This window comes from Alexandromys fortis, unplaced genomic scaffold, assembly GCF_014885135.2.
Source record: "Alexandromys fortis isolate MF-2015 unplaced genomic scaffold, M_Fortis_MF-2015_v1.1 scaffold_107, whole genome shotgun sequence".
NCBI classification, from domain to species: domain Eukaryota; kingdom Metazoa; phylum Chordata; class Mammalia; order Rodentia; family Cricetidae; genus Alexandromys; species Alexandromys fortis.
The window spans coordinates 612,555-625,384 of NW_026067987.1; the positions used below are offsets into that span (position 1 = coordinate 612,555).

Here is a 12,830-nt window from a genome sequence, read left to right on the forward strand (position 1 = left end):
GGTGGGAAACCGCACCAGGAGGCCACTCATCTAGGCTTGGATTTTCAAGAGGACTGGCCAGGGAGAAGGTCACAGTCCGCCAGCTGCTTTTCTTTGAAAGGATATTTCCCTGGTGATGCCCACTGAAGCGTGGGCGGACTTCTGTCTTGCTGCGTCATGGGATGTTCCCTTCCCCACCCCCTCCTTTTGTGGGCGTGTGTGTGTGTGTGTGTGTGTGTGTGTGTGTGTGTGTGTGCAGTGTCTTGCTCCCTGTAAGAGCACAGCCCCGCTGCCTGCTCCTGCTGCCGCTGCCCTGACTCTCTGCCACTTTTTTCCTCTCTTTTCTCTTCCTGCTTAGCTCCCTTCCTTCTGGTAAGTGTGGCAAACACTCCCCCAAAGCCCTGCCAGGTGCAGCCTGTAGTTTGTAGAGAACGGTGGAAGGGTTTGCCATTGTTCAACTTCTAAAGACAACTTGTGGATCAGGAAGGGATGGTGTGTGTGAGCAGCTGTAAGGGGCCTAGGACAGGGGAAACATTCCTCCTCACAGGGAGGGCCCTAGAGCCAATAAAGCTAGTAAAAGACAGATTTCTTAGCTAGAAAACAAATTGCTATATAAAAGGGATCATTTAAAGCTCTTTGGTCTTATTTGTACTTGTTTTTCCTTCTTACTAATTTGCTCTGGAACTGTGTTTAGTCACTAAACTGTCCTGGGGTGGGGAAGGTTACTCTGAAAAGAAAGTTGGGGTTTGGGGATATAACACAATAGTTGAGCAGTTGAGGTCCTGGAATTGATTCTCAGTGCTACACACACACACACACACACACACACACACACACCAATCAACATAGAACAGGAATTTAAAAAACTATCCAGGGACCTAAGTATAACAAAAGAACAACCGATGGGTAATGGACCACGCAAACGCTTTCACGAAGCCTACTCACAGGAAAATGCCTAGGGACTGTTTGAAATAGCTGCCTTGACGTTGACTTGACTTTAGATGTCATCCAACAATAATCTCCCCTCCACGTACAAGCTCACGAACGGGTTCACACCAGCGAATGTTCCCTGTGCTCAGTCTGACTTAGTCACTACTGTTCTCTTGACTGCAGGGACGAGGGTAAATGTCAGGCTCATTTTAGAAGAGCCTAAAATAACTTCAGGCTGGACAGCAGGTGCCACGCGGCTTTCTCTGCGCTTGGGAGAGGCAGGAGTTATATATAGATAGGAGGATAGAAAGGAGAGGTCAGGATACAAACTGCCCGGCATGGCGGAGACGGTCCCACATTATGTGATAAGAAGTTGACGACGACGGAAAGCTAGTGAACTTCCGTCCAAGTCAGCGAAGGCTGGGTGAGCACCACAGGTGGGTGGCAGTGTCTGCACGCTGGCTTTGCCACTCTTGGCATTCAAGCATCCTGACACCTACTACCCTAAAAATGGGACAAGGAAGCTGGGCCGTTTGGAGAAGAGCATGCCTTTGTTTTCACTGTCATGCCAAGACAGCAAAACCTGCGAGGCCTGAGGGTTTTGCCATATTTTGGGGCTGCAAATTAGCAGCATCGCCATTAAATTCTATTTGCAAACAAAATGTACCAGAATTTAAAAAAAAAAAAAAACCTAAGCCAAATCTATACACCCCTCGAAGTGGTAAGAGCAAAGCCTGGGTTCTTTATTGCAATGTATTATATTGCTCCATATTTCCCAGAATCTGTATTCTATCTGGGTGTTGTTGTTGCTGCTCTGGGGGGGGGGGAGGAGGAGGAGGAGGAGGAGAAGGAGGAGGAGGAGGAGGAGGAGGAGGAGGAGGAGGAGGAGGACAGGCCTGAGGCAGGCCTGGGACTCACTATACAGCTGAGGATGGTCTTGAATGTCTGATCTTCCTCCATGTAGGATAACAGCCATAGCCCACTACGCCTGGTTTGAACCCACTTTGTATTTGAATTATTTCTCTAGTTGATCTTTCTGTTTATTATACATTGTTTTTTTTCTTAAAATTCTTACCATTTCCTAAAACTTTATGACTTAGAAAACTGTAATCTCTTTTCTTCTAGAATAAAGTCAATTTTAGGAGTAGAATAGTATAGAAATTTAAGGAACTAGTATTAAAAGTGGGTTGGAGAGATGGCTTAGTGGGTAAGAGTACTTACCCTACAAGCACAAGGATTTGGGTTCAGACCCTAACAACCATGTAAAAACCCAGATGTAGGCAGATGCACCTGTCGCGGGCCCAGTGCCGGGTTCAGTGAGAGACACTGTCTCAAAGGAAGAGGGTAGAGAATGGTATGGCAGGACACCTGACACCCTCCTCTGTCCTCCACCTGTGCACACACGTGTGTATGTATGCACCACACTCATGCACATATATACACATCAAAATACTTATAAGCACCAGCATTCTTCCATAGTATTGGCTTATTTATATAATCCCTCATTCCCTATTTTAATTAAAAAATAATGCTAGTCTGAAGCTCAAAAAAATGTTTTTGCTCCTTGATAATTGCATGGTGCTCATTATCAGGAAAATACAAGAAAAGTGATTTTTTACCTAATAATGTATTCATATTAAAGTATGCAAATTAAATTTGTACTTAAAGATTAAGAATAGCTTAGGAATATGACTAGTATGAATGATTTTAAGTAAACACAATGGTTCTTGTAGTAAATATTTTAGCTTTGAAAGAGAATGCCTATGTGCTATACACACACACACACACTTTTATAGAGAATGTCTATACTTCTGAGGACTGTAAAGTCTACACATGAAAATCTTGATTCAAATTAACAAATATATCCTTACAAAAAACAATACCATGAGTTAACTCAGATGATTTCAGCAATTAGAAATACTCCTAAAATGTGAAGATTACACTCAAAATATGGCAGTAACGTGACTTGATTTTTAGTGTCAGTGGTATATTAAAGTTCATTTTTTCCACGATAGATACTAAAATTAGTTGGTACCTATCTGAGAGATACCTTTATCATTAATCTGTAAGTGGGTTCATTACATAAAACCTAACTGTGCTCCCCACCAGATACCACTCCCATATGGAGACTAATCACCCTAAGCAGCTCTCAGCTGAAGAGCCAAAACCTGCAGGAGACAGCTCATCACTCAATCAAAATGGCCTGGAAAAGCAAGCTGGCCAGCAGCCCTCAATGTCACTCGGAGCACCCGAGGAGACAAGTGTCCACCCTGAGAAGGGAACCCACGACATCTCGGAAGAGTTGAACCAACAACTGGAAGACATCATAAGCATGTATGGGTCTGCTGCCAGTCCCACGGGGAAAGAGGGCACCCTGGAAACTAAGGAGCAGCCCGAAAACACAGAGGCACTGGACAATGAGGATGGGGACTACGAAGAAACCACTGAAGGGGCAGACAGGGAACCCACTGCTTCTGAAGAGGCAGCCACAGCCAAGGAGCCTGCCAGCAATAAAGAGCAAAAGCTGGAAAAGAAGGTCCTAAAAGGATTAGGCAAGTATTATCTTCTAATACATGGCTTTTCTCCTACTTATTCCATTTGCTTTAACTTCACTAAGATCTATATCTAATAAATTTGGATTCATAGAATACCCTCTTTGGGGGCAGTGTTTGTCCCTAGCCCATTCCTTTAAATAAAACTAAAGTAAAAGTTTACCATGATGCCTATCTACTCTACCCACATGGCTTCACATTGCTCTTAGAAATTGAAAATTCTTAAGACATTTTTAGTCCCTTAAACTGGTCTAGCCCTAAGCAGTTTAAGCTTCCCCTCATTTCACAGTATCCCCAGCATCTCTTTCTTTATCATTCTGTCCTGACCCCACCACTACTACAGCCATTCTATTTTGAACTTCTATCTTTGAACTTCCCTGTTCCCTTCTCCAAAGGCCTGTGCACATTCTATTTAGAAACTTCTGTCCACTTCGCATAGCCACCCTTCCAGAGCGTTTGGAGCATAGAACCCCTACTTACCACTCAGCTCATAACCAACAGGCAGTTCCTTAGTGCAGTTCTAAAGCTCTAACTTCTTCGGGTCTGCACTGTACCACGTGTCTTCTTTTCACAGTACTAACCAGCATCGTGAATTATACATTTTGGGGGACAGTATTTGGTTAATGTAGCTAATTCCTAGGTGAATTTTTTTTCAGTCTTAAGAACAATGTGTGTATGTGTTTCGAGCATCACTGGATGCCTGTGCTATAAGATGGGAGATGACATATGAAAGGCTCAATAGATACTTACTATAAGGATGAATAAATGGATGGAAAATTTAAAGCAAACCTAGTAAATAAGCAAAATATAATAAATAGGGATGTTTGTTGATAAAATAATTGTCAATTAGATCACTTATGATAAAATATTTTTGATTAAGCATAGATCACAAAAAATATGGTTACTTTTGCCAAGAATAGCAGAAGACACTTACCTGCGCTCAGCCATTCGTTAGTCTCATGACTATTTACTACCTGGTTATGACGCACTATGCTGGGGGCACAGACCGAGATGATTTGGTTAAGATTCTCTCGGTACAGAGAGAAAAGCATGCACGTGAACTGTTGTGCAGCAGAAACAGGCAGAGGTGAAATGTGTTTGAAGAGCATGAGAGATTGGTAGCACCAACAATAACTGTGGATGAAGGGAAAGAAGGCTAACTTTGTAGCTATGGCTGAAAACACATTCTTGTACAGAGGAAACTCCCTCAGTCTGTCCCCACCAGTGACTGTCTCTGTGGGTGGGTTCTCAAGAGTAGCAGGCACATCTCATTCATTTGTACATCACGATAGAGTGAAATACCAAGGGCACTGGGTCAGCACTTCGGTCACACGCCACACACTCCAGTAACAGAGTTCTAGCTGTAAACCCCCAGTATTCGACACTTGAGTAGGGAGCCACTGTGTACATAAAACTCACCATGAAAAGGGTTTCCGCAAGGGTTAAATGATACCTTCCAGTAATACACCTGACCCCCCATACACACAATAAACATCACAACAACATTTAATATATTTTCATATTCCAAAAATGCAAGACGGAATCATTCTAGAACACTGGGGATCATTCTAATGTCCTTCCGTGTTCAAGAGCAATTTTTTCACAGGTCATCGGGGATGTGCCTCTTGGCGCTGTCACACTAAGGACCCAGATTGTTCCTGAACCGTTGTGCATATCATCCTAAACCATTTGTACAGGGATTTATGTGTGTCTGCTATACGAAGGGGCAAAATATGAAGAAAATAAGGGAGAATTAAAGACCACCAGTGGGAGCGTCTACATTCTCTCCCATGAATTATTTTATAAGCCTGTATAATACTTATAATCACCAAATAATTAGGACAGTTTTTAAGTGTGAGAAAAAAAATTACACCTTTTTTTTTTTTCCATGCCACTCTCTACAAATTAGCAAACTCCAGCCCAGTGTATCTGGCTAGAGTTTCTGTTTGTGCATCCGAGGCCAACTCTCAGCGTGTGTGGGCTGACGGCCTCTCTGTGCTCTCCTACTCTGCATCATTAACATATTCTCCTGCACACAGTACAGTCTCGGCCATGCTCCTAGTGATAACAGCATTTTCAGACAAGCCTACACACAAAACCACGACTTCCTACTTAGCTGCCTGCGAGTGGCTACTGGTTAATTACGTGGCGCTGCAATATTGTCTACACACTTCGCTGTGTGTCTAAATCAAATTCAGAACCTGCCAAAACTCTGCCGTGCACAGCAGTTCAGAACTGGTGTGCATAAAGCCAGCCCAGGGCACCATGACAACTCGGCAGGAAGCAGGTTGTGGGAGAAAAGAGGGCTCTGGCCTCAGAAACTGTTTTTTCCAACCTTCAAGTAATAAACTTCTGGCTGTGGGCTTCTTCCTGGGAAAAAAAAAAAAAAAAAAAACCTCCCCTGGGCAGAAGGAGGTTGCCAGACAAGATAAGACTTTATCTGCATCTGCCATTTACCAAAGTAGACACTTGTAACTGTCTTTTTTTATAAAAGAAAACTTCTCAGAGGCATCCCCGTGACTGCAGAAGGTGGTCATTTCTCTGAGTAATAATCCTAAATAATGCCAGAGAAACAGGTTTGCTGTGGAATATTTCATTCACCTTCACCCTCTACAGGTAAGTTTCAATATGCACACTGGAAAACCCATAAGCAGGACACTGTTAATTCTGTACTGTAACATCTTCAGATACTCATTTACTTCTCCTCATCTTCCATAGAAGACACACACACACACACACACACGCACACGCACACGCACACGCACGCACACACACACCAGATGGTCTGATCCATTTCTGGTTGGTTTATATATAATCTGAGAGGACAACAACCAAACAACCATAGCTTTGTTATGAATTCTGAATGTTCTTGAGGGAAAGATGAGAGCCCAGTGGAATTCAAGGAGAAGAGGAATGGGTGGGACTCAGAGATGGATGAGCTGGTTCACAGAGAAACTTGGGTCAGAATTGAGTAGAGAGAGGAGTTGGAGAAACAGAGTCAGGGCTCCAGAAAGCAAGTCTCGAGTGAAACGACTCTGTCTTCTGAGCACAGGAGCCAGTGTGCATGTAACACCTTATTACTCTCTCTGAACTTTACCATGATTGGTAGTAGTGTGAGCATGTCACCAGATGACCCCATGAGAAATCCAGGTCTGTTCTCTGAGTGAGTGGAAGCGTGAAGTTCCCGGTGCAACTCCGACGCGGTCACTAAAATTCCAGAGGCACAAAATGTCAACGTAAGGGAAGATGGTGCGACTGGAAAACACAGGCAGAGTAGATCTGCCAAAATTGATTGGGGATTAAAACCCAGCTCAGCAATCAAACACTGTTACTATGAGAGGTGACAGTGGGGGTAAGGGTACTAATTTAAAATGCAGATCAACGTTCAAAGTCCTAGGATGACAAAATGGTTCAAACAATGCTGTCGTTTGGCCTTCGTTGCTATTTATACCAGAAGATAAATGGCAAAACCTATGTCATTTGTGGAGTCACCAAACCCTAAAGACTAGGTTCAGAATCCATTTAGTCAACTCATTAATTTAATTTGATATTCAGGGAAACTGAGGTCATAAAGTTGCTCAACTGGTTGATGGAAGTACGGTTCTAAAACTTAGGTCTCCTAGCTAGATGTGTACTTTCCTGAAGAGATCTCTATTAATGTTTAGAAATTCTCTAACACTCACTGATTTTTTAGTTGTATTAATAGGAGGGCAAAAATAACATTAAAATGTGGCTCTGGGTGTAACATTGAAAGAGGACACACTCATCCATAATAGATGGACAAGAAGGAAATACAGAATTGTACAAGCCAGTACACAAGAACAAATTTTATCCCCTCCACCAAAAATAAAGAAAACCCATTGGAAGAGGAAAAACATAAGTTTAGGGATACGTTAAATCTAGGCAAGCACTCATGACATTTAGTATAAGTGAGTATCACTGTAATTGAGAAAAGGCCTAGCTCACATTTCTACAGCTGCTTCAACTGTCTAAAAGTTAAGGTTTTACATTCCTTTTCCAAATGATTGACCAAAAATGATTTTTTTATAAATGTCCTTTTTGTAAAAATAGCCCCTTCACGCTCCAATACAACTGTGCCAGCGGTCACAGCCAAATGCCACAGCCGCAGCGCAGTTCTCAGTGCACAGGTGCTTCAGCTTCCATACAGCGTCCCAACAAAGAGCATTTTGCACTGCGGTAGTCATGTGCCCGTTGCATGCCTTCCTTTGCTTTTACAGGAAGAAATGAGGCTTCCGTCGGAATGGTATACTCAGGAGAAGGCAGACGATGCCCACCTGATAAAAGGTCCTGGAGTAAAACGAGGTTTTCCTCTTGTCTAATAAGTCAACATATGGCTCTGTTTCCACGAAAATGCAATAACAGCTCTCTTAGAGATTGAGTACGTCTGTTACTCTCCTCTATGAGTGTTCTACACAGCACTCTAGTCCCACAAAACCCATGCAAGTTTAAAATTGAACATCTCTGATGGGTTCTGCACACACCTCTCTCTTGTCACTTGAATTTTCTTTTGAGGCTGGGAACAATGTTTGAAAGTGTATAATAGATAGACATCTATACAAAATGATAGATTACTAGAGCAATGTGGTCACAGTTAACATGAAGATTATACAATAAGTACAACAAAATGCTCTGTGAACAGCTACAGAAATTATAACCTAAAGAGACAAACCCTTTGCTCTTCCAATAAGATATTCAATTGCTCCCTACGTTAATGCTCACCATGAGAAGTGTTCCCACACATTAAATCTCCAGGTAAAGGGAAAGGTTTACCTTCTACTTAATCAGGACAATGTCATTTGATTTATCTGATGCCTGTGTCTGCTGGCTGGCTTTATTTTGCTATACTATTAGTGTTATTGAGCATTTGCCATGGACCAAACACTATGCTGGGCTCTGGCCTTAACCCGAGAAACAGAGCATTTCCCTGCCTTTAGTAGGTAAAAATGGCCCAGGAGAGCCACCTTCGCATGCCTACATTCATGGCTCTGAAGCCAAGGGTGAAATGATGGTCTGACCAGGGCAGATCACCCAAGCTGCCAGAGGAGCAGCTGAAGTCCATGCCCGGCAGGGGCAAGCATCAGTGATCAGCAGCTGCAAAGGGCAGCATGATGTCCAGGGGCTTTGGAGAGCCAGGGGCTGAGTGCAGCCCCGCTCACAGCCACCTTCTCTCCTGTCTTCGGCCAGTCTCAGATCTGAACTGACTCCCTGAGCCAAGAGAGACTGAACATTAGGAATGAGGTCATTTTCTTCTAAAGACGTTCCTCTTTTTCACTAGATTTCTCTACCACCAAAACTCCGAGTGAAATCTTAGAGCAAGCCACCTTGGATTAAAGTCTTTGCAAGGCCAGGACTAATCATGGATTGTTGGTGTTTTCTGGGCCGTTGATATTTCATCTAGAAAATTAAATTGGCTAGCCTGGATGTCTTTGAAGATCCTTCTAGACCTAAAATTTTGTAACCGCATGTGAGCTTGCCATATTTAATGAATAAGAGTATAAGGTGTCCACTAGAATTGAGTCGTGAGTAAACAATGGACATATTTGTATACATGTGTTCTCATACCCTTTCTTTGGAAGGCCATCCTAATTCTCCAGGATGCAAACAAGGATTCTAGCCCAGGGGGAATATCAGTTCTTAGGGAAAAGTTTGCAGAGTTGCTCACATTCTTCAGCAGGTTTGTATCAGTAAACATGGGCTCTCCTCGGTGGCCTAACCTCCTTTACTGTGAGTAGACCGAGTGGCTGTCGCAGAGAGGGGAGGAAGGGAAAAATCCTATGCCTCAGCAGGATGGCTTACAAAAATGTGATTAGTAGTAAATGCGGGTCCAAGCATCCCAGACATCCCTCCTGATACTGGCCAGATGGTTAACTAGCACCACAGAGAGGCGAAGCTAAAGGAGACAGAAGGAAGAAGGCAGGGGAGAGCCTAAATCTCTCTGTTAAATAATCAGGAACATATGAGTTTTAAAATGTAGCTTGATGTCCAACTGGGGAGGAAAAAAAAATGAAGCTGCCAGCAGAGATTAAGGTCTGGGTAGAAGAAACGACTGCAGGGGAAGACTAAAGTCACAGACCACACATGCACACACACACACACACACACACACACACACACACACACACACACACCCCTGTGAAACATCTCTGAGGTTTGCTTCTTTCCCCCTTATATGTTGGTTTTTATTCTCTGGTAGGCAGTATGGCTAGAGTTATTCCCACCCAAGCCTGATGAATAGGCTTAGCAGGAAGGACTGGTTCAACGGGACGGACCAAGACAACAGAGGCTAAACAGACTCTGCTTGGACCGAAGTTCCCAACATCATGTACTGACACTGGCTGTTTCTTCTTCATCAGGAACTCTAATTAGCTTTACTGTTTCCTTTTTATTAGTTGACATAGGAAATGGGTAATTTATCATTTCCTAAAGTCAGTGTTGTTGCACACTTACCTTTAAAATATTAAGGATACATAAGGGGGAGTAATGGGGAATTTGAGGAATACTGTTTTGACAAACATATATTGAAGTTCTACCATGAATTTGACCCTGCATCACACGATCTAATCCTCACTCTGAAAAGCAGGGGTTATACTTTCTTATAGGAAGGGAAAATTGTATCGGAGGCTCAGGAAAGTTAGTGGTTTGGCTGAGATTGGTCCTAATTTGCAGAAGGTTGATCCTAATTTGCAAGTGATCAGTGGGAAATACCAACTCCTATCATCCTACTACAAGGTCAACACTGGTTCTTTACATTTTTTTTTCAAGGAAAAGAAGCTAACTTGCTAATGCAAAATCTGAACAAGCTGCAAACAGCCGAAGAAAAGCTTGATTTTTTATTCAAGAAGTATGCTGAGTTGGTAAGAGCTTTGATCTGTTCTTTCTGTCAGAAACTCCCAGCTCTAGTCAGTGCTGAGACAAGGAAACCGTAGCTTTTCATGGACATCATTATAGAACACAGCTAGTTACCACAAACAAGTCCAAACCTGATTCTCAGAATTCTAGAAGGAAAGTATTTTTAAGGAAAATGAAAAGCTGAGATGTAACAATAGAAAGGAAAAAGAAGGTCAGGCAGGAGGCCTATTTTCCCAGCATTCAGGAGGCAGAGGCAGGCAGATGGGTGAGTTCGAAGCCAGCCTGGTCTACAAGAGCTAGTTCCAGAACAACTAGGACTGTTACACAGAGAAATCCTGTCTTGAAAATCCAAAAAAAGGGGGGAGGGGAAGGTAATGGTCTCTGTTTAATTATGTGCATCATTTGGGGGGCAGGCAAGAAAGGGGAGTAGAGATCATTTAAATCTGTAGACATTTTAAAGCTCCTGTCAACTTCAAAGAAAAAAAATATTGTCTCTGTAGTGGCATTTCATTTGTATTTTAATAAATAAAGCTTGCCTGAAGATCAGAAAAGTATAACAGCCATACTAGCCAGCCTTACAGACCAGGCAGGAATGATACACACCTTGAATCCCAGTAGCCACTATGGCCTGGTTTCTATGGCAAGCTAGTGTGGCTACTGGGATTGAAGGCGTGTGTCACCCCTGCCTGGTCTGTAAGGCTGGCAAGTGTGGCTGTTTTACTTTTCTGATCTTCAGGCAAGCTTTCTTTATTAAAATGCAAATAAAATGCTACTACATGTCTCTATAAAGATAGATGAATATTAAGCTTTCATTCAGATTCTATAACCACGTTTCTCAAGGGCTACAAGGGAAAGTTCAGAGCAGAGTTAAGGCCACTTAACAGTTCATGGCGCTTTCTTGTCTGGCCTGAGCCATTTCTTCAGTTCTCTTCTGAAGAGTGCTCCCCATTCTTTCCCTTCCCTACAAAGACAAGGTCATCTATGGGGTTGCTTAGTGTCCAGCTCCATGTCCTCCACCGACTCCTCGCTCTCCGTACTCAGGGTCCTGGGAGCAAAGGAAGCCGCTTCAAACCATCCACAAATCCCAAAAGGTTGTCATCTTCTCTTCTGCGCTTTAATTGGCCTTTGGAGAAAAGGGAAGGGCTTGGTGAGGACAGTGCTCTGGTATCAAGGAAGCCTCACAGACACCTGCTGTGATGAGCAGGGTAGGGCAGCCAAATGGTACCATCTGAGGTCTGTACACCACTCTCCTCCTTTACTCCCAGAAACGAGACAGCAAGCTGCTTTTTAACTTATTATCATTGTTATTGAGTACTCTTTAAGAAAGTCACTGACCTGTCTCTTCTGGAGAAGCAGCAGCATACAAATGAGGCTCTACACAGTACAGAACTTTGTCGCCGCAGGAGTTGAACCACCTCCCCTCCCTGGGTAGATGTATTTTACATCTAAGGATGCTCCAGGTGGGGGCCTCCCACTAGTAGCATGTTCCCCCTGTCACCCTATCCCAGGAGGCCTCCCAAACTGAGTAAGCATCGAGTCCACAAACTCTGTGCCTGTTGATGGTTTGTCTTTCAATGACTCTCGTCCTGTAATCGCTATGTGTTCTTTCCTTTCTTCTGTCTTGACACATGCTGGTATGCTGAATCAGTGATGCCATCAACACAATACAATTCTAAACCCCCAAGTGCCAAGCTGATGGCCTAACTTTCAGTTATTTTCAATCATACCAACCACATCGCCATGGCGTAAGAGTTCCAAAGACACAACATGCTATCTCCAATCCACCATCTAAACACAAGTTCTGTTTTATGCCTGATGCTCTCCAGTTGAATGCATCAGCCGGTGATGGAGTCACTCCTGTCATGCGGTATGGACAAGCTGATATTTCGTTTTCTTGGCTCACGGGGTACCTTCCCATGTAGTTCAGTCTACATATACACATTTTGTTAAAGTTGGGTCATAATCCATTAAGTGACTCTATGTGCTGATCCACCCATGTGGCAGACAATGTCCTCCCACATCCAAAAACACTGCCACAGTGAACGCCATCATTTATTAGACTTGTTCCTTCTCCATTAAGATTTTAAGAAAAAGTTAGTTAGATCAAACAGGATGAATGTTTGTTTTTTCAGTTTTATGGCCATGTTGCTTGCCAAAAGAAGGGTTGAAATTTACAAAGCAATTTAACATTGGCTATTAGCAATTTAAATTTGCATGACTTAAGCTGGAAGCCAAAGATCTTTCTCCCCCAAATCTGGGCTGCATTCTCTCATGTACACCACACGTCTCTCACTTTTTATCATTGTTATGTTTTTCAGTACTGTCTGCCCATCCTCTCCTCAACTAAACTACTACACACCAAGGCCATTACTGTTCATTTTCTAGCACCATATGCTATGCTTGGCAGGACCAGGAAGTACTCCTGACTGGCACCCGACACCAGTTTACAACGCTACATTAGCACAGCAGTTCTTCTCCAGTCTGAGGGAGATTTCTCCA

At 43.1% G+C, this 12,830-nt stretch overlaps 1 protein-coding gene across 1 annotated transcript in view; it reads left to right on the forward strand.

The window, feature by feature from the left end:
* The first annotated feature begins 245 nt into the window (after positions 1-245).
* Positions 246-12,830, forward strand: part of Txlnb (taxilin beta) — a 39,673-nt gene continuing 27,088 nt past the window's right edge. Inside the window, exons 1-3 of the mRNA XM_050159514.1 lie at positions 246-351; positions 3,019-3,461; positions 10,245-10,336. Of these exons, the coding sequence (XP_050015471.1) occupies positions 3,032-3,461; positions 10,245-10,336 (522 nt within the window). The 5' untranslated portion in view covers positions 246-351; positions 3,019-3,031. The remainder of the gene's footprint in view (positions 352-3,018; positions 3,462-10,244; positions 10,337-12,830) is intronic.